Here is a 27,862-nt window from a genome sequence, read left to right as displayed (position 1 = left end):
AACACAAATAAGCTTATTTAGGCTGATTTTGGAGAGGCAAGTCGCTTATTCCGAGTTGATATTATCAGACCAGCTTGCTTGTTTTCGTAGCGATCTGGCAACATAGCCCGACTGTACCGAGATGGTAGAAACCCAACCAAGGCAAACCGGTAACACACCGACAGAGTCGATGAGACGTCAACGGCCGCTGGCAAACTCGGTCTAAAGCGACTGGAATAAAAGACACAATTTCGACTCAGTGAGGGATATTAAGCTATAAGCCTCATATATGTGTTTTTGTCTTTAAATTATAAGAGATTGTTCACTTTAGAAGACACAGAGCGAAGGGTTCGAGGCTCCTGACAAACTCTGTTTTCGCGACGGCTGTTACAAATATTTTCTTTGGAGTCTTGTCAGCTGGTAACGTTAGCATTTACGGATCTACGACACTCGGTAGGAGACACGGGGGGAGTTCGTGACTTTTGGTTGATTGACTCGTACTGGTTGGGTGGACCTCCGACCAGAGCAGAGCCTCCGAGCGGCCCGCTTCAACACCCGCGGTAGGAGTTGGGTTGTAGGTCGATTTACGGAGGATATTCAGCGGCTTTAAACAAACACCCTTCAGCCGGCATTTGATCCCCGGAGCCGGCTAGAATCCGGACAGAGACCTCATGAATGGAAATCGGAACTACAGGTACGTCGCTCTTGAGGTTTTCAGACCGATTTAGGATTATTGTCGATTCCGTACTATTGACTCGGTGTAATTTTGTTAACGTTACGTCAACCGTCAGTACAATACACATTCATTGCTTAGCAAAAGTTATTGGTCAATTGCTACTAACTGCTTTTCGAGAATGAATAAGCATTTAGATTTAGCCATTTTCTGCTCATTTACGTTTGGGCGTAGCAAGCAACCACATTTTTGTGAGAGTTTGGTTAGGGTTTTTTTTTGCGATCATATGCCGTGTGTGGAAGATCCTCCTGACTCACTTGCTCTGCTGACGTCACACAATTGTGCCCCAGCTGTCACGCACAGGTGCTGCGTGCGTCAGGTGCCGGGGGGAGGGGCGAGTTTCTGATTGTCCGTTGCCATAACGACTGTGTCATTGAATCACCGATTCACTGCTTATTATCTATGCTTATTATCAATCTGAACGATATCACGTAGGATTTTGAGTTGGAAGTCGTTCTGTATTTACAAAGTAAACTCTACTTTTTGTAGATTACTCATAATGTATACTGCAGATATAATATATGTATCTGGGACGTTTGGGGTTGAAATTGTATTGGTCCGATGGAATATATATGAAAATTTCAAGAAAAGTTAGTTTTTTTAAAAAGGCTTTCATTGTTGACTACTGTGCTGGGAGGACCAAATAACAATTTGGCTTGTGCAAGATATGATTGCATATAGTTCTGTTTTTTATTTATTTATTATTATATGTTCTTATTGTAAAGCACTTTGTAACCTTTTTTTGAAAGGTGCTATATAAATATAATTAAATAACTAAATAAATATAAGACCCTATAGAAATTATTTTGCTCAAAAGTCACTTTAAAAAAGATAAAATAACCAGGACTTTGTCTTGACTGGTATAGAGTGCAACAGTGCCCCCACCCACTTTTGTGTTTTTCACCCACAAGTATTTTTTCATAAAGGTTTCCCATAAGTATATTAAAATAGTCTTGGTTACAGAGTTATGCCACATGAACCAAGCCTATCAGCTACAAGGTTAATCACAACACTACAAACTTTGATTTGAAATTTAGAAAATCGGACAAAAAGATAAAGGTACGTACGTGAGGGAAAGAACTACAATCCCATGAAGCACTGCGAACAGCATAATCAGTTTGAAAATAGAGATATAAAACGGCTTAAAAATGTTGATTATATGTTTAAAAACAATATATTTTACATTTATTGCAAAATATGCATATACAAATATTTCAGTATTTTGAGAGCGTTGGGAGATCGACATGAATTACGTCTTTCACAGTGCTTCGTCGGAGTTGGTGGAGTTATAGAGCTATTTTGGAGCGCGTTGCTTGTTTCGACTCTCTGATTGGTGTAATTTTCTGTACAGCATCATGGGTAATTCCACTGTTAAACTAGCCTTGGTTTCCCCATGCTGCCTTGCTCGCAGCGCGATTTTATTCACGCTGCTAGGCAGCCTGGACACCATGGACCAGATTTTCCCCTGAAAAAGGGAACCAATCACAGAACGGGGAGGGATCAGCAAGACGATGACGACACCGAAGCAGTTTGTTTATATCTATGGATCCAACATGGCATCAGACTCGACGTTTACCTTCTACCCTCATGTTTATCTTGCACAAACGGTAATATTCGCTAAACACCATCGTGTACAAATAAATCTTTGACCCATCGTCTTTTTCCTCGTCGAATTTCTGTCGCTCTACATACGTCATATGGTATAATTGAAACGATTGGCTATGAGCTACGTACAGGCGCATTTGATAGACATTCATAGCGCCCAATAAACGGCTCTGGGCATTCGTAAACCACGCCTCAAATACCAGAAAATGAACATGTGGTTCCCAGACCAAGTCTCAAATGAGACTTGGTCTGACATTAGCCAGGCTACTGTTAAACATGATTATTTTTTTAAATAAGCTGAAATAATGCGTGCTGACAGCTTCAGCAGAAGCAAATACCATGGTCTTTTTATTTTATTTTAAGGTATTGTTCAAAATCAATTTCCATATGGAAAAAAAGTGAATGGAGTTTTTACTTCCGGAACCCAATGGTTGTACTCTATAGAAGGATGGGCTGGGTGGGTATTCACTGCACTGATCTACTTAAATTATTAAATCATTTACATAGATCAGTGGAGTTCACCTGCAAAGGTAACCATAGCAATGGTACTGCTTGAGCGCTTATCAAATTATTATTTATGACTTTATTATAATAAACAAATATTGTAAGAAAAGTTAGTGCTTTAACATAGTTGACTTTTGGTTGACTGTGCGAGGGGCACCAAATAACAATTTGGCTTGTGCAAGATGAGATCACAAAAGTCAAGTGTCATTGTCAAGTCATTGCAAAATGTCCAAAGTGTATAAAGATTTTACACAAACATGCACTGAAAATTTACTAAAATGTTTGTAAATTTGTAAACAATAAATTGCTTATTGTAGAAATAAGCTAGCAATTAAGGACATTAAAGGGATAGTTCACCCTAAAATTAAAATTAGCCCATGATGTACTCACCCTGAAGCCTGAATGTCATATACACCTAGGATGGCTTCAGGGTGAGTAAATCATGGGCTAATTTTAATTTTTGGGTAAACTATCCCTTTAATCAATTTTGACGATATAACAATGGCCAAATATGACTTATTTAGACATATTTGAGAATAAGGTTAAGTTCACACTTCGAGCCTTAGGGCTCAACTCCGATTGATTGCTCAGATCTGATTTTCTTGTACAGCCGTTCACATTAGCCGTGTTTCCAATCGCCAATCGCATTTTCACTGTCTCTTCCTGGACTTGATCGAGCCTCATCGGGGATTCCTTGTGACCAACAGCCAGGGGGTTTTGGCCTGCCAAATACCTTGGTCCAAAGCGGCCCAACTGGGGCTTGAGGAGTGATCATGAACAAAGGCGAAGTTTACTTGAGTCAGGAGACTGTCAACACCACTGCTCATTTCTCATGTTATTATATCAGGCTACCAGCTAACTTCAACATGTGGGCAATATCAGATGATGATATAACAAATGTGGCTAATATCAGATAGATTCCAGTGTGAACAGAACATGGTCCTGGACCGACCCGCATGCGCAAAATTGTGATAAAAAGACGTCACGCAGCACGCTGTCATACGGAAATAAACACAGAGGACATTAAAGTAAGCGATTACTCGTGTGTTTATAGTGTGATTTGCCACAGAAGCCAGGGAATACATGTGCAGGCAATATAAAAAACAAAGATGGGGATGTGAAAAAAAGAGAGCAGAGTTTTTAAACATTTATTGTGATACGCGCCCTCATGTTTTGCTTGTATAGAGTTGTCACTGTAATAGTTATGAGTTCTGACACATCACTGTCCTTCCACAGACTACCTTTCGCAGAATTCTTTGAAGTGACTCCTAGACATGTGCCGGTATTCGGTAATGCAATAAATCACGGTAATGAATATGCACGATATTGTTATCGCGGGCACTTCAAAATACCGTGAAAAATAACAGATCAGAATTTAGATTTATAGAACGCGCATTAGCTTTTCCATCAACCGCACTGCGTATATGCTGCGCGAAACACGTGCGCACTCTGATGTAAACAATCCTCACATGTAGAAGCGCTGTGTGCATGCGGCGCAATGCGCGCTCTAGTCTAATGTAATGAATCCTCACATGGAGATGAAGCACGGCGGAAAGAGGGACGCTGCCGACGATTTATCCCCCTTCTAAAAGCAGGGCTGTCAACTCTACGCAGTCAGCGTGAGACTCACGCAATTTACACTTTTCACACGCTCTCGCGCCACACATCCATTTTCTCACGCAGAGAAAAATCGCGGAGCAAAGAGGACACTGACACCGACAGACTAGACAGAGCAGGTTAGGCTACTTTTGATATGAAAAAAAAATCTCAGCTCTCATGTTGTGTCCATTTTATTACGAAATTCAGACAATAAATACCGTTTTGGTGCTTGTAAATGTGACGTGACCGATCGCTAGCGCATCAGTTAAAGTAAACCGCTCATCTGTTACTTTTTATTTAAAGACACAGTACAACTTACCGAAAGATATTTATGCCTCATACATAATATCGATCAATCAGTGTTTTTCAACCACGTAAAGAGGTCAATAAAACTGCAGGTGAACAATTATGTCACAGAACGTTACATTTACCTCAGGAAAGCCATTTAATGACCAACACGTTAGTTGACTAGAAAAAAATAGAGGAGTATTTTGCTAAATATGTGCACTATATTACATTTGTATTATATTTTTACTTGTGTCATAATTGTTATTATAATGAAAACCAAATTATATTTAATTTAATTTGTTAATTTTTAACCTTTAATAATACCAGCTGATAGGGCTCTCTGTATGTTTACAGCATTATGTGATATGTATTTTTTCTTGAGAAAAATTAACATGTAGGCTATCTACTGTAGCCTACCTAATATTTATCAATAATGAATCAAGATTGAAATCAAATTCCAAGAATTGAATTGAAATCGTGAAAAGTGTGTAAAATTCTGTTTAGTTACCAAATGTTTTGACAATCACAATTACACCTATTGTGATGCAAGTTTTTTTTTTCTACATTCCCCCCCTCGCTTCTCTTGAGCAATTAAAATATCGTGATAATACCGTATACCGTGATAAAAGCTCAATCAATTAATCGCAGCATGAAAATTTGATACCGGCACATGCCTAGTGACTCCCATGAGCACAGAATTGTGATGAATAATGATGAATTCCGCATGAATTCGGATTTGACTGTTCAGACTGAGGTCGCATTGCAAAACGTCTGACCTGTACTGGATTTATGACACATGTGGAGGTGGCCCAAATCAGAATTGAAAAGATCATATTCCATGTGTTTCGTGCTGTTCACACTGTCATGAGAAAAACAGATCTTAGTCACATATGAGCAAAACAAAATATGATTTGGGCCACATTTACCTGCAGTCTGAATGTAGCCTAACTGGCCTGGCGGATATATCAGTCTGTTTCACTACATTGGAATTTAAAATGACACAACTTAACAAAGTTTTGTTTTTCAAAATGTTTAAAATTTTTCAGTTTTATTCATAAAATTACTCTAAAGATTATTTCGTTTTTTTAATATGTTGTCGAATATGGTCTTATGACTTTGAGAAATTAATATATGGCTATTTCAAAAGCCGATCTGGCATGGAGTGAGTGACTTGACTTCTCTGGTTGAGGACCAGCATGTCTCAGAACTCATTTGACACTTATGCATGTTCACGCAGACATCGGTGAAAAACTAAATATTAAGGTCTTGACTAAAGCATTCATCGGGATTACAGGCCGTTCACACAGAGCACATTTTTTCCATTCCACTGTGCTACTTCTCCATTGTTTTACTATGTAAACGCGCTAGACGGACTTGTTTAACCATTGCACGCTTTTGCAGCGTCTCACACATGACACAGCTTTCTAAAAATGCGGCACTCTAAAATATGCATTTCTTTTTCCCCGTTCCACTGCCAACGTCTTGTGTATTTGCTTAAAGGGATAGTTCACCCAAAAATGAAAATTCTGTCATCATTTACTCACCCTCAAGTTGTTTCAAACCTGTATGAATTTCTTTTTTCTGCTGAACACAAAAGAAGATATTTTGAAAAATGTCGGTAACCAAACAGTTGATGGACCCCATTGACTTCCATAGTAGGAAAAAAAATACCTCTGTTTTATATTATGATTTTGTTTAAAATCCAACACTCTGCAATATCAAGCCCTGACCCCCAGCACCCCCCTGATAAAATATGTTCCCTCGGCTATGTCAGTCTGTCATTAATAAAAACGTATTTGTTGTCTAGTGCAGAACTGTCTGACTGAACAGTAACATACAACTTTAAATCCGTTTGCTTGACTAGCTTTGAATAATTAAATGATGAGAAAGGAGATGTGTCTCATTCTCTGAATGAGTGAAACCCCTGTAAATGTGCCAGTCACCCATTTGCCAGTAAAGTGAGCGTTACACTCCAAGCAACACAATCGGCTTTCAAAGTGAGCTGAGTGTGTTACCACAGCACTGTCAAACCTGCAGTTCCTCTTAGTCTGTGATGTCAATAAACTCTTATATTAAGCACACTCTCTCAGGGATTACAACTTAAGTGAGAAAAAGAATGTGTGAACAGTACAATCAAGTCTTTCATGGTCAGATTTGTGCACAAACGTTGTAGATTAAACGTTCATGTGTGACCTATGAGATCAATTGGTCCTGTGCCTATATATAGAAACAGCTGTTTTTCCTTTAATTGGTTGTTAGTGTAGTCATGGTTGCCATGGCGAAAAGAAGCCACATGAGTGCAACCGGCATAGCAACGGCACACTGGGAAGTGTAAGAAGCGGTTGCAGTCAAATTCCCCTTCCACACCTCTCAGTTACAGTTTTGTTCTGTTACCCCCCCTCTAAAGCATCTGTACAAAAGCAGTAACAGTCTCGCCTACTGTTACATGATGTGATAACACAATGTCCCACTTAGGGTTTTCAAACGGTACTACTTGTACCAGTTGGTACTAAAAAAAAAGTCGACCGTACGAGTACCGTGTATAAACACTAGACTGCTGATAGACACTTGACGTGCCGATATACGGTTATTTATCGCGATAATGAACATGCACGGTATTGTTATCGTGCTATACGTGTTATGCTATACAAATCACAACATGTAAATAGGAAAATGTTGGCGTTATTTTGTCACTTTTTGAAAGCAATAGGCTAGATGGAGCCGTTTACCTCCAGTGTTTGTGCTTAGCTAGGCTAGCGGTGGGTGAGTCAGACAGAGTTACGGCACGCACAGAGATGAGAAGGGTATGTATGGACTTATCTAACTCTGGGGGATACAGTGAATAAGCTAAAGTCCCAAAAAGTCGGCGTGTTCCTTTAATGGACACTTTACTATCCTGTGAGGCCACGGGAGGGGATTTATGAATGGAAGTGAAGCAACGCAACGGCAGGTCACATTATAGTAACTACATGGCGGATGTAGTACATCCTAATTTCATTCATACTACCCATATTCATGCTAGAGCGCACTTTTTTATGGTCGCGAAGTAAATTCAAATGTAGTATCTACTCAGAGAGTACGTGATTTCGGATACAGCGTCTGTTTCTGAACACTATATAAATGTTTCAAACAACCATCCAGTTTTTTTATATTCGCTATGGTGTTCATCTCCTCATCAAATATTAAATACTTAACTTACTTAACTCTTTCCCTGCCATTGACGAGTTATCTCGTCTTTTATGAGAAAGGGCGTCCCCGCCAAGATGAGTTTTTTTTACGGCTTTCCGTGTTTTGTTAAAACGCTGGAGGGACACACACAGCCAACTTTTTTTAAAGATGCTGGCGAGGAAAGAGTTAAAGACTTAATAGGCTATTTACATTTTAATCTGGACTAGAACATGAAAATCGGAAAAAAATCATTGTTCAGTAACACTTTTCAATAAGGTTTCATTAGTTAACGTTAATTCATCAGTTAACATAAATTATTAATGAAAAATACTTCTAAAACATTTTTTAATCTTAGTTAAAGGCACAGTATGTAGGCCTAAGTTTAGCCGCTAGAAGTCGCTTATTCAAAACGACCGATGACATCGTGAATGAATGTGGAATCATGGGTGTTGTCATCTTCACCTTCACAGCCAATGGAAAGCAGTCCGACGGGACTCGGCAAAAAATCAAATTCTTGAATGAGCTAATATATGAAAGTTTTGTTAACGTTAATGTGGTATGAAGCAGGATGGGGCTGAGAGAGTCTGGGACATTTTACATTGCTTCTTTTAAAATGCTAATATGCCACAGTTGGGCACTGCCACTCCATCCATTTTGTTGTTTATGCATATTTTACAATTAAAGTTACGATTAAGTTGTTTAACGTTCGCCTCCTTCCTCGAAGTTGAATTTTGTTGTTACAGTTACATTTGATCGTATAAATGTACATTATTTTATTTTTATTTTATGCCGCTGAATTACTACTCATACAGGCCACTTTATGTGACAAAGTAAAGTTGTGGGGTAATGCAGCTCTGTTTTACTTGGTCAAAACAATCATACTTCAAAAAAATTAAAAAAGATTTAAGTGTGTTGAAAGATATGTTAACTTGACTCTGTGCATTCGCTCTGTGGCTGCTATTAGACTTGTTGCACATTGCAGTAAGCTAGATCGATATTAGAATATCATATTAATAAAAGCTAGATGACTTCTGTTGCTAAATGCCATGCAGTTCATTTTAAAAACATTGTATGGTGGAGCAAATGCTGTATTGCTGTTACAAATAAAGCTCTTTCTGATTAGGCTATGCTGTGTTTGCCATTTGACAAAAATAAGAGCTGGGCAAAGCAACGTGCCATGTCTCCAAGACATTTAGCAGACGCTTTTATCCAGAGTGATATTACAATAGAGGAGCATAAGCAATTAGTCACAGAGCCAACAATATTTGTAGTATACAATGCCAGGTTTATTAGAGAGCCAGATTAGGAAACAAGCTAGAGAAAAGAAGAAAAAAGAGGATTTGTGTGTGTGATTGGTTCAGGTAAACCCTACGTTATGGGACCAAAATGTCCCCACAAAGATGGCAATATCCAAAATCCTTGTCCTTGTGGGGACATTTTTTGGTCCCCATGAGGAAAACAGCTTATAAATCATACTAAGTGATGTTTTTTGAAAATGTTAAAATGCAGAAAGTGTTCTGTGGTGGGTAGGGTTAGTGTAAGAGGATAGAATATGTACAGTATAAAAATCATATCTATGGAATGTTCCCATGAAACATGAAAACACAATGTTTTTGAGTGTGTGAGAGTGAGTGCAGTCAAGTCACACACTAATGGCAATCATTTTATTTCTGTCTCATCATTTGATTGCAAATGCTGATTCTGCCAAATCAGTGTTAATTTGTTCACGTGTGGAGTAAAAACCGCAGCAGGTAAAAAAAATAAAAAAAATAAAAAAAATTACATGTTTGCTTTCAAAAAATTGGTGTGTTATTTGATAAATATCTGTAAAAGTGGATTTCTTTGGAAATCTTAGCCGACTGTGAATTTATTTGTTTTGCAGGTCTATAATGGTATGTATAAAAACGTGTGGGTAATCTGTAGTGTGTTGTGTGATGATGCTGAGTGTTGTTTCCAGTGAGTAGGCGTTTAGAGGAAATTTTGTGATCAGACAGATAACACCCCCTCTTTTTAAAAGTCAGTGTCAAGAAACGTATGGGTGATTGCTGTGCTATTATTAATTGGATATTAATTCTTTTCCATGAAATGTCAATGATGACACTTGAGAAATAACGCTTGTATGTCCATACAAAGGTTGTGGCTTGAATTTCTTGATCATGATGGTGTCGGCTGCACGCTTTTACACGTAATTTCTTGTGGGAGCTTGTTTAGGTTTTCACTTTTAGTTCAGTGGTAATAACTGATGTTGAAATTCTTGCTAATCTAATAAGTTTTGAGAACCCGTATTGATGGAAATCCCCTGTGATTTTCGTGACAGGAGCCGTTGGGGCTGCGCCCCTGTTCTCCGTACCTCGGAGGCCAGGCTATGGCACCATGGGGAAGCCCATCAAGCTGCTGGCCAACTGCTTCCAGGTGGACATCCCCAAGATGGACGTCTACCTGTACGAGGTGGACATCAATCCAGAAAAGTGTCCACGGCGTGTTAACAGGTGCCAAAGACTGAGAATATAGAATTTGACATTGTTTGCAACACTTATTTATTTTACAAACAGCATATTTACAACTAAGAGACTCGTGAATTAATCAGTATGTACTGTCAAATTAAAAATTGGTTTGATTAAACTCATGATGACTCTTTCTGCTATGTCTTCTAGGGAGGTGGTGGATACCATGGTTCAGCACTTCAAGGTGACAATCTTTGGGGACAGAAGACCAGTCTATGATGGCAAGAAAAGCCTCTACACCGCCCAGCCGTTACCAGTGGCCTCCGGGGGGGTAAGACACATAAATGGATACCAGGGTTGGTGGGAAGTACCTTACAGTATCAATTAGACCTTGATACGTCATGAATAAATGTGTGTTCATTATGATATTCCTTTTATCATACCTACTGTAGTTCTTTACAAATCAAGATGCACACCAGTAATATATTTTTTTTTCTAATGTTTATAAAAGTTACTCTGATGTCTTAAAGGGTTAGTTCACCCAAAAATGAAAATTCGGTCATTAATTACTCACCCTCATGTCGTTCCAAACCCGTAAGACCTTCGTTCATCTTCGGAACACAAATTAAGATATTGCGTGCGTCGTGGTGCTCTCGTGAATGCGTGTCGGAGACTGATACAGAAGAGAGGAAATGTCTGAATAAAGTCAATATTTCGTTTTTTTGACGCACAAAAAGTATTCTCGTCGCTTCATAAAATTAAGGTTGAACCACTGTAGTCACATGGGCTATTTTACCAATGTATTTCCTACCTTTCAAAGTGTTAATTAAATAGCTGCCAATGGAGCCTCTTCTGAGCCACCGGATTTCATCAAAAGTATATTAATTTGTGTTCCGAAGATGAACGTAGTAGAGTAATTAATGACAGAATTTTCATTTTTGGGTGAACTAACCCTTTATTGTAACTAAGGCCTAATCCTGGCTTAATCTAAGCCCTGTCTGTGAAACCAGGCCTTTGAATATTTAACTATGGCGTGCTCGTTTTATTTTTCCTTGTGTGTCTGCTGCACTTGTTTTGTGCATGCGCCGCACACACCTCAAAACTATGCACTCTAATGAGCACTTGCTTAATCGACCATTGTTTAACGATTAACATCGATACGTTTTATTGATCAATTTTTTATTGACAATTAATCAATCGTCAATGAACCGTTAGCATCCCTAATGCCGACTAATGCATTTTCACAATTTTATATTTAAAAAATCACATAAAATAACAACTTAAAGGAACATCTCATACTTTTGAACGTTTTTCATGACTATGCCTTAATCGTTTTATCCTGTATGTCTGAATAAAACATATCAATGTAAATTTGTGCAATATCTGTAGGTGGACCTGGATGTGACCTTGCCAGGTGAAGGTGGGAAGGACAGGCTGTTCAAGGTCTCCATTAAATTCGTGTCACTGGTCAGCTGGCACATGCTGCATGAGGTCCTCACCGGGCGGAGCACGTCTGATCCACTGGAGCTGGATAAGCCAATCAGCACCAATCCCATACACGCTGTAGATGTTGTTCTGCGCCATCTGCCCTCTATGAGGTAAGAGTTCCCCATGAGTACTCTTACTTGATCATAATGGGCATTTAATACAATTAGAAACAAAGTGCTTATGTCTTCGGCGATGCAATGCATACCTAGTCAAATGAGACTAGTGTTTTCGTTAAGGATTAGTGTGTAGCGGTTAGATAAGGATCATTTAGGAGTGCACATGTTTGTTCTGCAGGTAACATCTGTGTTATTTGTCTTCTCTCGCTTCAGGTACACCCCTGTGGGACGGTCTTTTTTCTCCTCCCCCGAGGGCTATGATCACCCGCTTGGTGGGGGGAGGGAGGTGTGGTTTGGCTTCCACCAATCAGTGCGGCCAGCTATGTGGAAGATGATGTTGAACATTGATGGTAAGTCAGAGAAGATTATAAAAACACAGTTTCACTTGATTTATCCAGTTACATGATCTGGATCTGGTTATTAAAGATAAAAAAGATAAAATAATGACCGTCTCTCAGCGATGTTAAGTGTGCAATTTCTGTACATTAACGGTTTTCGAATACATTATTTATTTTTTTTCTAACTGTCATTGGTCCAACAAGCAGAAAGTCCCACTTTCAATAGCATTACAGTGTTTGCAGTGCATTTTGGGTGGATTCAGCCTTCAAATTAATTATTTAAATAACTGTTGGTGTAACGTTGACCGAGTTTTATTTTCGCCATAGTGTCTGCCACGGCTTTCTACAAAGCTCAACCTGTGATTCAGTTTATGTGTGAGGTTCTGGATATCCACAACATCGATGAGCAGCCTCGTCCTCTTACCGATTCCCACAGAGTCAAATTCACCAAAGAGATCAAAGGTTTGTGGCTATATGGTGGCAAGTTATAGAATTTTCTTTGTCGTATGTTGATTGATTTCCACTGCTAAAGCCATTGTCAGAACTCCAGTATGAATTATAGTAGCTCTAACATTAGAGTGCAACGCTAGCAATGCCAATGGTTTGACTCTGGGTCATGCTGCAGGTTTGATTCCCTGGGAGTTTATGATATGTATAGCGTGAAGGCAATACCATTCAAAAGTTTAGGGTCATTAAGATTGTTAATTAATACTTTTATTCAGCAAGAATGCATTACATTGATCAAAATTGACAGTAAAGTCTTTTACATTGTTACAAAAAAAAATCTATTTCAAATAAATGCTGTTCTTTTTAAACTTGTTAAAAGGTTTTCAACATTGATAATAAGAAATGTTTCTTGAGCAGCAAATTTTTATCATTTCTAGAGGATGATGTGAGACTTAAGACTGGAGTAATGATGCCATCAGCCATCACAGGAATAAATTATTATTATAATTAAATATATTAAATATAAGTTATTGTAACAATATTACTGATACTACTGTTGTTGTTGTTTTACATTAGATGAATGCAGACTGCAAAAAATTATTAAATGTTATATATCAGTAGCTGGTTTCCACTTACATATTTTAATGCACATTTTGGAATAACATAAAAATGTTGAGTGGAAACGAAGATGTGTAAGTGACAATTTTGTTCTCTTGGATACGTGGGAAAGAAATGCTGCTTTATTTACAAATTGCTCTGATTTTTGCATAAATTATATTTTGGAACCTGGATTAATACATGATGTTCACTGTAGTGGATTTATTAGTGAAAATACTCTTAGACCTATATTAGTCTTATGCTGAGCTGTAAACTGACCAGTTGTGTCTGTATAGTGGTGTAAATTTGATCTTCTCGTCTCATCAGGTCTAAAGGTGGAGGTCACCCACTGTGGCACCATGCGGAGGAAGTACAGGGTGTGTAATGTTACTCGACGGCCGGCCAGCCACCAGACGTAAGAGTATATGCATTGTTCATCTGTCTATGATAATGTGAGGTTGTGTCTCAGTAAGCAGACAGGTCAATAAAACTGTCCTGTTTGTTATGTTAAGAAGCGAACACTTAAGAAACTCTCTCAGAATCCTTTCAGTTTTGTTTAAAGATGTTCTTTCCAGTGCCCCATTCATTTTTTGTTTTACTTTGTCAGGTTTCCTCTACAGCTGGAAAATGGACAGACCGTAGAGAGAACAGTTGCACAATATTTCAGGGAAAAGTACAACTTACAGCTCAAGTACCCCCATCTGCCCTGCCTGCAAGTGGGGCAGGAGCAGAAACACACGTACCTGCCTTTGGAGGTGAGAGTCAAGAGATCTGATAACTTACTGTATGTTAGCAGGAAGCTGGCTACCATTTCCTTCCACACATTCAGGTGGCAGCCGCCATCTCTTCCCTGATTTGTGGATTTTTGAACATCATTTCTGTACACTTAACAGCCCTTTTAGAAGATTTTTGATGTCTTGATCCTTTTTTAATGGTGCCGATATTGGCCATCCTCTTCAACACTCAGGTGTGCAACATTGTGGCAGGCCAGCGCTGCATTAAGAAATTAACTGACAACCAAACCTCCACCATGATCAAAGCCACGGCCCGCTCGGCACCGGACAGACAAGAGGAGATCAGCAGACTGGTGAGTTCAACACGCTGCACTAACACAATAAAGAAAAGAGACTCCGCAACATCTCTGCTAGTCTCAATGATCGAAGATCCTCAGTGGCGGAAAACCAACGCTGTCACAAGGCCCAATTCTCATGTATAAATCTCTTGCTCAAACCATAGGTGCGCAGTGCCAACTACAACTCGGACCCCTTCGTGCAGGAGTTCCAGTTCCGTGTGCGGGACGAGATGGAGGAGGTGACGGGTCGCGTCCTGCCCGCCCCCATGCTGCAGTACGGCGGCAGGGTGAGCTCTGAACACTTTATGGTACCCGTCCCCTTTCACTCATGCGCCGTATGTTTGTTTGTGTTTGAGTAGAAGGCTAGAAATTTGGTATGGTTTGTGTCTAGAATTAACATTTAACATTATAATTAATGTGCATGCTAATTTTTAAGGAGAGTTAAGCCCCTTTCACACCAATAACGATAACTATATTAGCATCCACTCCAGTGGATGATATCGTTCTCTTTACTTTAAGCACGTACTGCAGATACATTGTGTTCTGCTTGAGATGCTCAAGCTCTTTAAAGCAGGATGGATTCTGATTGGCTGTCAATGTTTTTATCGTTCAAATTGATTCCAACGATATCGTGTCTCTGTGCCGTTATTGTTATAGTTGTGTAGACTCTGCTATTCCTTTATATTTAGAACGATTTTTAGAACCACATCTTTATCGTTATCGTCTTTGGTGTGAACGAGCCTTTAGTTGCTCTGTCTGTTGCTTTAAGTGGAATGAGGTTTGTTGCTCATGTTCAATTGCTTGCTTGTTCTGTTTACACATTTTTCCTTTGCATTTGGAAAATACAATTTATTTTCTCATTTTCTTATGTGTGTTTTTATTGTGTGTTATGTGTGATTTAGTGTGAATATGTGTAGCTATTTATTGCAATGTTAATATAGCATTTAATGTTTGATTTTGTATGATTTTATGTAACTTATCCTCATGTCGTTGCAAACTTTCTGTTGTGGAATACAAAATAACAAATTCAAAGCAGAATTTCTAAGCTGCTTTTTTTATTGCAGTGGAAGTGAATGGTGATTATTGCTGTCAAGCAAGACTTAGAATAATGTTGTATAGACTTTTTATGGTGTTATTTTGGCCTTTTTTGTGTGTTTGACATGCCTTTTAAAAATCCCTTTGTGTTCCATAGAAGAAGGGAATTCAAGATTTTGAGTAAACGATCATTACTTCTTTGAGCTTGAACTATTTAACTTGTATGATACTAAAAAATATTTTTCAATGTTCAATATTTTTCAGTCTAAACCAACAATTAGCATTTGCTTTAAAGGGATAGTTCATCATTTACTCACCCTCAAGTTGTTCCAAACCTGTATGAAATTCTTTCTTCTGCTAAAAGACAAAAGAAGATATTTTGAAGAATATGAGTAACCTAACAGTTGATGAGCCCCATTGAAGAAATTCATACAGGTTTGAAACAACTTGAGGTGAACTATCACTTTAAGATCCCAAAGTAAGAACTTTTTTTGCCAGCTTTTGTATCATTATATACTCTAAAGTTCACCATAACATTTAGATCCTATAGCGTCTAAGTTTGTACACTATTTGATCTCAGTAAATTAAGACAACCTTTGTATACACGTGTTACAGAATCGTACAGTAGCCACCCCAAGCCATGGCGTGTGGGACATGAGAGGCAAGCAGTTTCACACTGGTGTGGAGATCAAGATGTGGGCCATTGCTTGCTTTGCCACTCAGAGACAATGCAGAGAGGAAGTTCTCAAGTAAAGCTTTCTCCATCTTTTGGTCATTAGCAAAGCACTACTTTTTACTGGAATTAAAACCGAAATGAAATTGTCTTTTTTTAATTTTGCAGGGGCTTTACAGACCAGCTGCGGAAGATCTCTAAGGATGCAGGGATGCCCATACAAGGCCAGCCATGTTTCTGCAAATACGCTCAGGGAGCAGATAATGTGGAGCCCATGTTCCGTCACCTGAAAAACACCTACGCTGGCCTACAACTCATCATCGTCATACTGCCTGGGAAAACTCCTGTCTACGGTAACTATATAGGGACAGATGCAGGCACTTTTTAAGTCATCAACTTCCTAAAGACCTTGTGATTAGATTAGTGGCATGAATCTTTCTTTGAATAATGACTTTTTACTGTGAATCAGTATCAAACCTCTGATTCAACTATGCATTTGCACCATTATTTAAGGGGTTTTTCATGCACGTGTTAGTAAAAAAAAAATATTTACAGCAAATATTTAATATTTCTGGTTGCAACAAAAACATGTATACCATTACTGTTCAAAATGTTGTGGTTGGTAATATTTTTTTGTGTTTTTGAAAGAAGTTTCTTATGCTCAAAGAGGCTGCTTTTATTTGATCAAAAGTACAATAATATTGTAAAATATTGTTACAATTTAAAAATTTATTTCTAAAAATTGTTGTTACTGTGATGGCAAAGTTGAGTTTTCAGCAGCCATTAATCCAGTCTTCATTGTCACACGATCCTGATTTGGTGCTCAAGAAACATTTCTTATTATTATTAATTTTGAAAACAGTTGTGCTGCTTAATATTTTTGTTGAAACCATTATACATTTTTTCAGGATTATTTAATGAGCAGAAAGTTCAAAAGAACAACATTTATTTGAATTGGAAATCTTTTTTTTTTTAACATCATTATCAGTTTTGATTAATTTAATGCATCTTTGCGGAATGAAAGTATCAATTTCTTTTAATAAAAAAAATTACTGGCCCCAGACATTTAAATGGTAGTGTATATGTAAATTATGTAATTATATATTGTAATGAAATATGATTCAGTATTATACAGGATGATACACAGAAAATGTGTTGTTTGTATAATTGACACCCAGATGTGTTCAACATATTGTAGTCTGTACCTGTGTCAAATCAAATTATTCATACAACACCCTGAACACAGGTGTGCAATCGCCACAGCATAGCAGTATGGATAACAAGTATATGGTATATACACATGTACAGTATACAAATTACAATATACACAGTATACATGTTAAGGGACTCGTATACAAGTAGTAAAGAATATACAATTTGACCTCCAACGCGAAAAACTGCCAAACTAGTTTGGAACTTGTAACACGTCAGTCATACTCGGCGCCATCTTGTTTTTGTTTCGTTTTTGTCAAATTAAATGATTTAAATTTGGTGTTTATTTTCCCATGATATATTCTTTGAGTTGCTGGCTGTTGCGCTGAAGTCTGTGCTCTCGTTCTCCAGCGGAAGTGAAACGTGTTGGAGACACTCTTCTAGGAATGGCAACTCAGTGCGTTCAGGTGAAGAATGTGGTGAAGACCTCCCCTCAGACCCTCTCCAACCTGTGTCTCAAGATCAATGTCAAACTTGGCGGCATCAACAACATATTGGTGCCCCATCAGCGGTAAGAGAAATCGAAAGTGAATTAAGTCCGTTCCATTTCACTGAAAACTTAATTCTCTGGTTGGGACACACTTTCCTTAAATGTACTAAACACCTTGTTTGTGTGCATTTATATTGTTTGTTTTTTAGCCCATCTGTTTTCCACCAGCCCGTCATTTTTCTGGGAGCTGATGTCACTCATCCGCCCGCAGGAGATGGAAAGAAACCCTCCATTGCAGCTGTGAGAAAGACAGACCACATATGCACACCTTTCATATCAGATACTTTACAATTTCTTCACATCATACTAGTGCAATCAAAATTAACTCGTTGAAGCATGCGATACATTTTTTTCAGTTTAACACGTTAAAAATATTTAACACAATTATACGCCGTTTTATACCCATCATCCTTTGGCTGGTGTTACATTATATGACCACGTTCTTATTCTTGCAAATGCTTTTAAATCATTCAAGTGTGATAAGACACAAAAGAGAACGCAGTGCATTACTGCCATGTGCCACATCTGAATCTGAATCTGACTCGAGCGCACAGAAAGCCGCTTCAGACAGCGCTTGAACAGACAAAAACACACAACATTATGCAAAAAGGCCCGTTTTGTTGGGTATACTAACAAGCAGTCTTAAATTAGTTAAATTAAGTCTTAAATTAATGTAAAGAGATGCGTGTCAGATCCACGTGATGTGCGTCAGCTCTTAAAGTGACAGCTAAATATGAAGGATTTAAGGATAATTAAGAATAATCAAAGAACAAAAGAGCTTTATTAAAGATTAATCTATGTTTAATTTATAATTTATGCAGTGAAGAATGTGTTTCAAAAGTGTTTGATAACTTTATGCAATTTCTTTATCCTACCTGTTAGACCCACCTGAAAATCTTAAAACACTGTTTACAAGATTGTGAAAAACAATAACTTTTTGTGCATTTTGTCAGGGCAAGTGTACATCTGAACTGTTCTGTCTGGGCCTAAATTATAAAATGGCTAAAATTGAGGGGAAAAAATCTATTTCATAGAGACATCAGTAGAAGTATTGGTATCGGTGATGCCTTCTTTCATAAAAAGATGAAAATATTTTAAATATAGGCTGCTGTCTTTATGTTGTTGCTTTCTACATTAATTTGGAGTTTAAATGTGAATTATTACAATATAAAAATATATTAACAACTTGAATGTTGGGTGCGATTAATCGTGATTAATTACAGAAAAATAAGCGGTTAATTCGTTTTTTATTGTTTGACAGCACTACATCATACACATTTGTGGAAAAAAATTATTTGCGACATCTCAAATCGTATAATAATAAGTCAAGTCAAGTATATTTGTATAGCGCTTTTCACAATACAGATTGTATCAAAGCAGCTTCACAGTATTAAATTAAAATAATACAACAAGGTTTGTTTCAAGTGTAATTTATTGATTGATAAAATTAAATTAAATATCCCCAAAATATCCCCATAATAAGGGACCTGAAAATTGTCGAACAGATGTGGATATTTAAAAGTCGGAAGAGTGAAATGGCTTGAAATGACTTGATTTTGTCCATCGGAAATTTGATTGGATCATTGTGGTTTGCTATTGTTGTGATCTCATGTGAATGAGACGAGAAGAGAGATCATTGCAGAAGGGAGGGAAATTATTTTGATTAAAGATTACGAGGGCAGATAAAAAAAAAATGCACGGAAAATTCATTTATAGTAAACACTGCAATAAAAATACGAGTTGCCATTTTTAATTTCATGGTGACTAAAGAAATACTGCTATTTTTCTCCCTCTCCCTGAACAGGTGGTGGGTAGCATGGACGCTCACCCCAGCAGGTACTGTGCTACAGTGCGTGTCCAGAGGCCCAGACAGGAAGTGATTCAAGACCTGGCGTCCATGGTGCGAGAGCTGCTCATCCAGTTCTACAAGTCCACCCACTACAAACCCACCAGAATCATCTTCTACAGGGATGGTGTGTCTGAGGGACAGTTCAGACAGGTGAGGCTCTCCAGTTACACACTCTCTGTCTAATGAACAGTGTTCATTTTCATTTCTTCAGGTCTTAAAGGAGTAGTTCACTTTAAAATGAAAATTAGCCCATGATTTACTCGCCCTCAAGCCATCCTAGGTGTATATTACTTTCTTCTTTCAGACGAATACAATCGGAGTTATATAAAAAAATATCCTGGCTCTTCCCAGCTTTAAAATGGCAGTGAATTGCAACCAACAGTTCAAGCTCAATAAAGTGCATTCATCCATCATAAACGAACTCCACACGGCTCTGGGGGGTTAATAAAGGCCTTCCTCTAAAGGCGAAGTGATGAGTTTTTGTATGAAAAAATCCATATTTAAAACTTTATAGAGTAAAATAACTAGCTTCCGGCAAACGAACATTCGGATTGACGCACTACGCTACTTCTGACGTCACAAGTTGCGTTAGTTGCGCTTTAGGTGTAAGTAGACTGCGTTCGGCTTGAATTTTATTTTGTAAAGTGTTAAATATGAATATTTTTCTTACACAAACTTAAAAAAAAAGGCCTGTATTAAAGCTGCAGTCGGCAAGTCTGGCAGATTGAGGGGACTTAGCCAAATTTTTTAATGTTTATTACTCTCATTACCCTCCCCCACTACCACAGAGCACCCTCCCATCGAGTTTGTGCTCGTCAGTGCGTGTGCACCAGATTTTCTGTGAACGCACCCGTCTCTTCAGCATCGAAGCATCATTTTCTTTTCCTTGGTTGGTTTGGACCTCCTAGCTCTGGCTGTTAACCGAGGAATTGGCAGCTTGTTAGTAGATTTTCTCTCCGCCATCACGCTTCGTACAATCCAACACACCTGCGAACTTCAGGCGTGTGCATGTGATATTGTGACGTGCGCGAGGGGGGATCTGTGGCGTGTGCACAAACTGTGATTGTCAGATCTCACACAGCCCTGCGCTGATTGGACAAGAAGAACCAGGAGCGGTGGATTTTTGCAAAACAAATGACACGCTCTAGGTGGAGGTAGAAGTGCAGGTTTTTTTCTAAAACCGGCTGATTTATGTTGTTCTGTCGGAGCATAGTGTCGGTTTCAGTGAATATGATCAAAAAAATCTTGCCGACTGCAGCATTAACCTTCCGGAGCCGTGTGGAGTTCGTTTATGATGGATGAATTTACTTTTTTGAGCTTGAACTGTTGCTTGCAATTCACTGCCATTATCAAGCTTAGAAGAGCCAGGATACTTTTTTATTTAAATCCGATTGTATTCGTCTGAAAGAAGAAAGTACATTTTTTAAAGTGAACTACTCCTTTTAAGCCTGGGACACACCAAGCCGACTTTAAAGAACTAGCGGCGATGAAAACCGACGGTGTTGTCGCCTCTCGTTGGCTGCGTCAGGACCAAAAAGATGTGCATGAACACACAGCACAGACTACAGCCGACTGCAAACTAGCACGTGCATTCTGCGCTTGCGTGTAAGGAATTATTAACCGTCTATATCAGCAGGTATCAATAGTCTATATTAGTCACTCAAAAAGAGGATCCGAAACAAGGATATACGAAAAAAAAGCAGCACCTGCTAGTCGCTTTTTGGAATGCTCGGGTAGGATAACATAACATTATGCCTGTGCCGTCTTGACTTCCTTGCTCTCTTTCATCACTTTCGCTTTAATTCTCAAGCACTGACTCGTTCGCTAAACTGAACATCCAATCAGAGTTCACACTCACCGACAGCCCCGATGCCGATTCAACATGCTGAATCGGGCAAACTGCTGCCCACGTGTGTAACACACTGCAAAAACTAACCCCGACAGACGCTCGCTTGGTGTTTCCCAGCCTTAAAAAAAGATCTTAAAGTTTTACATTAGATTTTTTTAAATGTGCAGCAACCCTGCTGTATCTTATGTCTTTCCTTCTAGGTGCTGTACTATGAGTTGCTGGCCATACGTGAAGCTTGTATCAGCCTTGAGAAGGAATATCAACCGGGAATCACCTACATCGTCGTACAGAAACGTCACCACACTCGTCTCTTCTGCGCTGACCGTACTGAGAGGGTGAATACGAGAGAGTTCTCTTGAAAACTTTGTCACTTTTGCAACTCGCACACTCACCTTTTTCATTTATTTCTTTTTAAAGGTGGGCCGCAGTGGTAACATTCCAGCAGGTACCACAGTGGACACTGATATCACCCATCCTTATGAATTTGACTTTTATCTGTGCAGTCATGCTGGAATCCAGGTATGAACACACACACAGCCATGAGGACAACAGTATTAGTGCATTTTTAGGCCTTTTTTATGGCATTATTGCCTGATATATTGAGTGATTAATTGCATTCACAATCACATAAATTGGAAGAATTGAGTCTATTGCATCTCATCAAAATTATTATTTAACCCCATTTACCCAGGGTACAAGCCGACCTTCACACTACCACGTGCTATGGGACGACAATTGCTTTACAGCCGACGAGTTCCAGCTCTTGACCTACCAGCTGTGCCACACATACGTGCGCTGTACCCGCTCCGTCTCCATCCCTGCACCAGCCTACTATGCCCACCTGGTGGCCTTTAGAGCCCGTTACCATTTAGTGGATAAAGAGCATGACAGGTGAGGAATTTACTGGACTAGTTGATGATGTCTAGTTACATAGAAGTACAAATTCTATTTGTTTAAATGAATGGCTTTTAGAAGCTGTCAGTCACTTTGATTTGAATAGGCTTTGCATATTCCTCGGTTGCCATAGGCGCTCTTTTGTTAAAGTGAGCCAAAATATCCATAATTTCAATGATTCAAAGTCTTGGTTTGAATTCAGGAAGTTGAGTTATTCCAGCTAACCACCTAAAAGACTTCATACAGTCACAGGTTTCTATGCAGCAATACCATATACAAGTCTTTTATTTGGACACCAGAACATTGGAACATTTACACAACTCTTGAGCGCTAAAATCAAGAGGTTTTTCCTTTTTCTGCAGGGAAAGTTTCATCTCTTTGGTATGTCAGGGAAAATGTATGATTTCATAATGTAAATTTAGGCGTCTGCTCATTGCTTTCTCCTCTTTCACAGCGCGGAAGGCAGCCATGTGTCGGGCCAGAGTAATGGCCGAGATCCTCAGGCCCTGGCCAAAGCTGTGCAGATCCATCACGACACTCTGAGGACCATGTACTTTGCTTAGCCCCGCCTCCACAGACCTGTCAATCACCTGTCATCACGCACTTAGCGGAGGAAGGCTTCTCCCAATCACAGGCTGCTAAAGAGAACCAAATGTAACAGAACTTACAGGAGGAATGCAATAGAAAAACAGCCAATCTTTCCAATTGCCTTCGCTTACTGATTGTTTTTAATATGTAGATTGCAGCTATACCATTATTTATTAGATTTGTAGATCTGTTTAACTTTTAATTTTGCCAGCTTAGGTCACAAAACCAAGCTTAAAGGTTTGCTCGATCAGATCAGCGAATGAGGCAGTGTTATTTCTTTAGGACAGGAGTGATTTGCCCTGCTCATGCCGATTTCTCCTACAGAGTTTAGTTTCACAACTAATCAAACACACATGAAGCTGGACATCAATGTCTTAAGGTTCAGATGAAAAAGAGTGTTCGAACAGAGTTGAAACTAATCTTTGGAACACTTTGGTTTAGGATTAGTATTCTATTAGGTTTGGTGAAGGATTTTGGAGGAATGCCACTAGAGGGCAGTGTAAGGTTTTGCTAATAGTTTGCAATGACATCTTGCTGTTGGTCCTGCACTGTTCCTCTGGACATTTATTGCGCTAATCTGTGACCAGTCTTGATACTTCACCAGTAACTCTTACTAGTAAATCATGTTTTTACAGAAAAATCTACTCTATAATCTGCAAAAAAGACAACTGAAATGTCATTCCATTTTGTTCCAACCAGTCGGAGATCCATATTTGTCCCTTTACATCTCATTTACCATGTGTCCATGTCTTATTCCGCTTTTTGAACATTGGAGACACCACTTTTCTTCCAATTCCACAGTCTTTCAAATGATTCTTTATACCTCTGTGATACATTAACTTTCTGGTCCATGCACTGCCTGGAAAATGTTGCTCCTTGCGGTTCCTGTCGTCTTTCCTCTCGGCTCGCTCATTAAGCAGAGGTGACAGATTAGCTAAGGGCTGCAGAATCACCAAAAGAGGAACTTTGAACTTTGAAACTCAAGGGTCGGTAAAAAAGTTTCCACGTAGTTAACCATATGTTATTGTATGTGCGTTGAACGCTTTGTGCCTCGTTCGGTTTGTGTGCGCTTACAACGCAAGTGTTCGAATCAGTCCGAGCGTGACTGCAACACACTCGATGGATGTGTGTGCACATATAATTCCACCCAAGGCAACTCGGAGGCCTGTTATACATTATTATTCACTTTACAGCTGTTGGACATTTCATTCTCATTTGTTCTTTGAGCTTATTTATAATGTTGCTTTTAACTTGCATTGTCAATAGTGCATCTGTAAATTATCTATTTAATTTATCAGTTTCTTAATTTAGCATTTTAGCCCTGTGAACTTTGACAAAAACTGTCCCATAAGCCTTTTAGTGCAATAAGCCAATTATTGACGGCTCTGTCGTAGACTTTCATATACAATGCAAACAGTACCTTATGAGTGAATGCTTTCATTTTAAAAATGTTTTTTTTGTATGTGGCATTGTGTAAGTGAACTCGAACTCCATGGATTTGGCAGGTTTGAAATGAATTATGTGTTTTATGGCTGGAATGCTGGGTTGAGTTTGCAGCGGAGATGGTTACTCTCATGGATATGTTGAATGGAAAAGGCTCAGTTTGCTATTAAGATCTCGGACAGACCTTTCATGTTAAAAGTCAAATGAGACAAAGTGCCTGTTTTATAGGAAATATCCCTAAAATGCAATTCTATTGGGGTACGTTTTAATGAAATATATATTTAAAGTAGGTGGCATGTACATACGGTTGGACAGATATTTAGCTATTGAAACTGTTGTTATTAAGGTCATTTTGTTGTTAAGGGCAATTTGAATAGTTGAACTGACTAAAAGTCCCGGATCATTTTCTTTCTTTCAAATATTTGAACTTTCAAACTGTCTTTTGAATTTTCAAACTGTCTTTTGAATTTTCAAACTGTCTTTTGAATTTTCAAATTGTCTTTCGAGCGTTCAAACTTTCAAAAGCTCTTTTTGAATTTTCAAACATTCAAAAGCTCTTTGAACTTTCTTTTGAACTTTCAAATTTTCAAACATACTTTTCAAACTTTCATTTCAACTTTGAGACTCTCTTTATTTGGATCTCTTTTCTTCAAAGTCCCTGCTTTTTCATAGCCCCTGTGTATTCAACTTGCATTCCACACAGACCAAACCAATGTGCCTCCGAAAACAGGGGTGGCAGGGAGTATTGAGTAAAGGCATTTGGATTGTAGCGGGGGTAGGTGGAGGGTTATATTTTTAACTCTGCGGCCTCTGGCACACTATCACATCGCCCTTAATGTGAATGGCACTGTAGTCTTTTTGCCCTATAGCCACAAATACGTCTTGACCAGTGTAGCTGCTATTTTACATAACAAATTACATCTGCTTTTATATGTGGAGAAAGAGCAAGAGAGATTCTGAGAAATGACTGACAAATATATTGCTGCACTTAAAAAGCTCTACAGTCTCAGATTTGGCGAAACGCCCGAGGTGCTAAGAGGTTGTGGTGCTGTAATTCGGGGGATGTTAACCACACTAATCTCTATCTAATCTCTATCTGCTCCACATTTTCTTGTGAATACTTGTCATGCAGGACTTCAGAGCGTGATATTCGGTTAGCTCACTCATTTTTCTAAACAAAAATACTCAAAATTGCCAGACCCACATACTTGTTCTTACAAAATGTCTGTTTTACCGAGTTAACTGGAATTTAGGTCTGTACGAAAAAACAACAACTTGCTCTTATGTCAATTTGCTTCGGTGCTCTTTTTCTTTTGTTTCAGTGTGCTGAGAAACTGTTACTTCTCTGCCGCTACCAGCATTTGAACTTACTTGAAAAAGGGGAGTGATCAGTAGAACCTGCACCCATATGCATGTTTGGCTTTAGATGGCAGCTTATACAGCCTTTTGAAGTTACCACGGAATAAATAGCAAAAAAAAAAAAGTAGGTGGGGCATTGCATAGGGGTGGTGCTATTCTAGTTAGTGGGTGTGGCTTAAACGGCTCCTCCCACTACAACTGTGACACGACACTCTCCACCCCTTGGCTTAAAGCTGGACTGCGGATACCTTGAAGCATTTTTAATTCAGAGAAGTGTATTTGTATATTTTTAAATAACATAACTGCATAATGCACATCAATTATTTTTGCTAACAAAGTCTATGAAATATTTAGCAAAAGATGAAAATAGTGGTGTTAATCATGATAGTGACTAATATAAAAAATGGCTAATATGCAATAGACTATTAGGTTCGTCTCGTATTTTTTCGAAAGTCGTTTGTGAGTGTCTCTGCATCGTCCTACGGTATTTATGACAAATTATGTTGTTCGCAAAGGGATGAACCTTCAGTCCTCTTTTTATTCTTATGCTTCATTACTTTTATTGACTTAAACATGAAGGTACCGCCTCAAATATTTCTATTTAGTTGATTTCATAACATGGCAATTCACACACAAGCACATTTGAAAATGCCTGTAGGCTACTGGTCCTCTTGAACTCGTCATATTATTGGTGTCTGAATAGATGAGTGATAAACTCTTTTCTTCGAGCCTTGAGTATTTGCTTCTTGACTTTATTTTCCTGACTTTGTCGAGGTGAAGATTCATCCTTTGGGCAGATGAGTTAGTGGAATGTGCCTTTTCTGATGGTGCTGTTTTCAGACAGAAAAAAAAATCCCTTTTTTAAGGGCCCAACAAGCCTATATTGAAGTTATATTGATATGATATACTGTATAATGTGTGTTTAAGAGTGTTAAAACTGTATGTGTGGGTGTGATTGTGCCTCTTTATTCGCCAAGAACACATTAAATCACAGAGCTTGCCAGTTACAGGGTCTCTGGACCAAAATTTCTACACTTTTTATAAAGATTTGGCACTGCAAAACTAATAGATCAAGCACTGACCATGCAAGCTATACTGTATGAAGCCTGGAAACTTATCTCGAGTGATGTTTTCCCTTTATTTTTGTCTCCAATCCATTTTTAACAACCAGTGTCAAATCTGTGTTCTCTATACATGATGAAATAGCAATAACGTAATTGGTAATTTCACTAATATTTGGCCTGAATTCAAATTTGAGACACCTTTTCTTAAATGAACTTAATGAATCCAACTGTTACATTTACTAATATGTTTAATCAGGTTGAATTGGTGATTATAAAATGATATTTATATATGTGTGATTAAATACAGCACATTAAAGATGAGCAGGAGTATCAGCGTCCAGATTTATCATGCTATGCAAGCCTCTTTAAGATGAAAAGAATCTTGCATTGTATAATAAATAAATACTATTTACTATGTATCCCTCTCTCCATTGTGATTCAACACACATTCAACACTCTGATGTAATGGTTTAGTTATAGTGTGATGAAATATTAATAATTGATAACAGAACTGTCCAGTTTTAAAATATATATTTGTCTCTTTATTTTATCTCAACCCTTCAAATTGTGGTCTTTCCTTGGGTCTTTTTATTTGGTTGTTCTATTTAATTGTCAATATTTCAATTAAAATGTATGTATGCAAACTTTGATGGACATGTCTTTTGAATGGTTTGTCTTGGACAAAAAAATATACATATGAATAAATATTGAATGTACATGCATTTCTGTTTACTGTTCAAGGAAGGAGTGTGTATCTCAATGTTGTTATTAACTTAAAAATATTTTTTTAATTGAAATAAGACTGAAAGCAAATCAAATATAAATATTAGATGAAAAACGTAAACTTAAAAAAAATTTAATGAAAATTAGAAATCTAACAGAAATAAGTTGAAGTACTAAAATGACTAAATCTGAATGGAATTTAAAAAAACAATTCTAACTAAAAAATTCTAAAACGTTTTAAATATTTATTTGAAAACTAAAATTAAAAGCTTATTGAATTTTTTTACAAATGCTATAATAATATA

At 38.2% G+C, this 27,862-nt stretch overlaps 1 protein-coding gene and 1 long non-coding RNA gene across 4 annotated transcripts; one reads left to right on the top strand and one right to left on the bottom strand.

Moving 5' to 3' along the window:
* The first annotated feature begins 111 nt into the window (after positions 1-111).
* ago3b (argonaute RISC catalytic component 3b) lies at positions 112-27,550 on the top strand. Of its 3 annotated transcripts, XR_014210444.1 has the most exons (20): positions 112-673; positions 10,194-10,365; positions 10,531-10,651; positions 11,710-11,918; positions 12,138-12,274; positions 12,590-12,724; positions 13,634-13,721; positions 13,914-14,061; positions 14,274-14,393; positions 14,543-14,686; positions 16,029-16,162; positions 16,255-16,439; positions 17,650-17,809; positions 17,938-18,028; positions 19,593-19,787; positions 21,687-21,821; positions 21,904-22,005; positions 22,178-22,377; positions 22,835-24,908; positions 24,966-27,550. XR_014210444.1 is itself a non-coding variant. In XM_082185737.1 (19 exons), the coding sequence occupies exons 1-19, from the start codon at positions 655-657 to the stop codon at positions 22,941-22,943; spliced, it is 2,583 nt and encodes an 860-aa protein (XP_082041863.1). In that variant the 5' UTR covers positions 112-654; the 3' UTR covers positions 22,944-27,550. The 3 variants fall into 3 exon arrangements, 2 of the variants coding, with proteins under 2 accessions (XP_082041863.1, XP_082041862.1); XM_082185737.1 differs by having other exon boundaries at positions 14,543-14,665; positions 22,835-27,550; XM_082185736.1 differs by having other exon boundaries at positions 22,835-27,550.
* LOC309510849 lies at positions 1,420-2,630 on the bottom strand. Its single transcript, XR_014210448.1, has 2 exons — positions 2,594-2,630; positions 1,420-2,093 (listed from the first exon to the last, which is right to left on the bottom strand). It is a non-coding gene; the product is annotated as an uncharacterized lncRNA (long non-coding RNA).
* Positions 27,551-27,862: the final 312 nt, after the last annotated feature.

This window comes from Leuciscus leuciscus (genome assembly GCF_965113295.1).
Source record: "Leuciscus leuciscus genome assembly, chromosome: 12".
Taxonomy (NCBI): domain Eukaryota; kingdom Metazoa; phylum Chordata; class Actinopteri; order Cypriniformes; family Leuciscidae; genus Leuciscus; species Leuciscus leuciscus.
The sequence above is the reverse complement of the archived record's forward strand: the minus strand, read 5'-3'. Positions and strand labels throughout refer to the sequence as shown.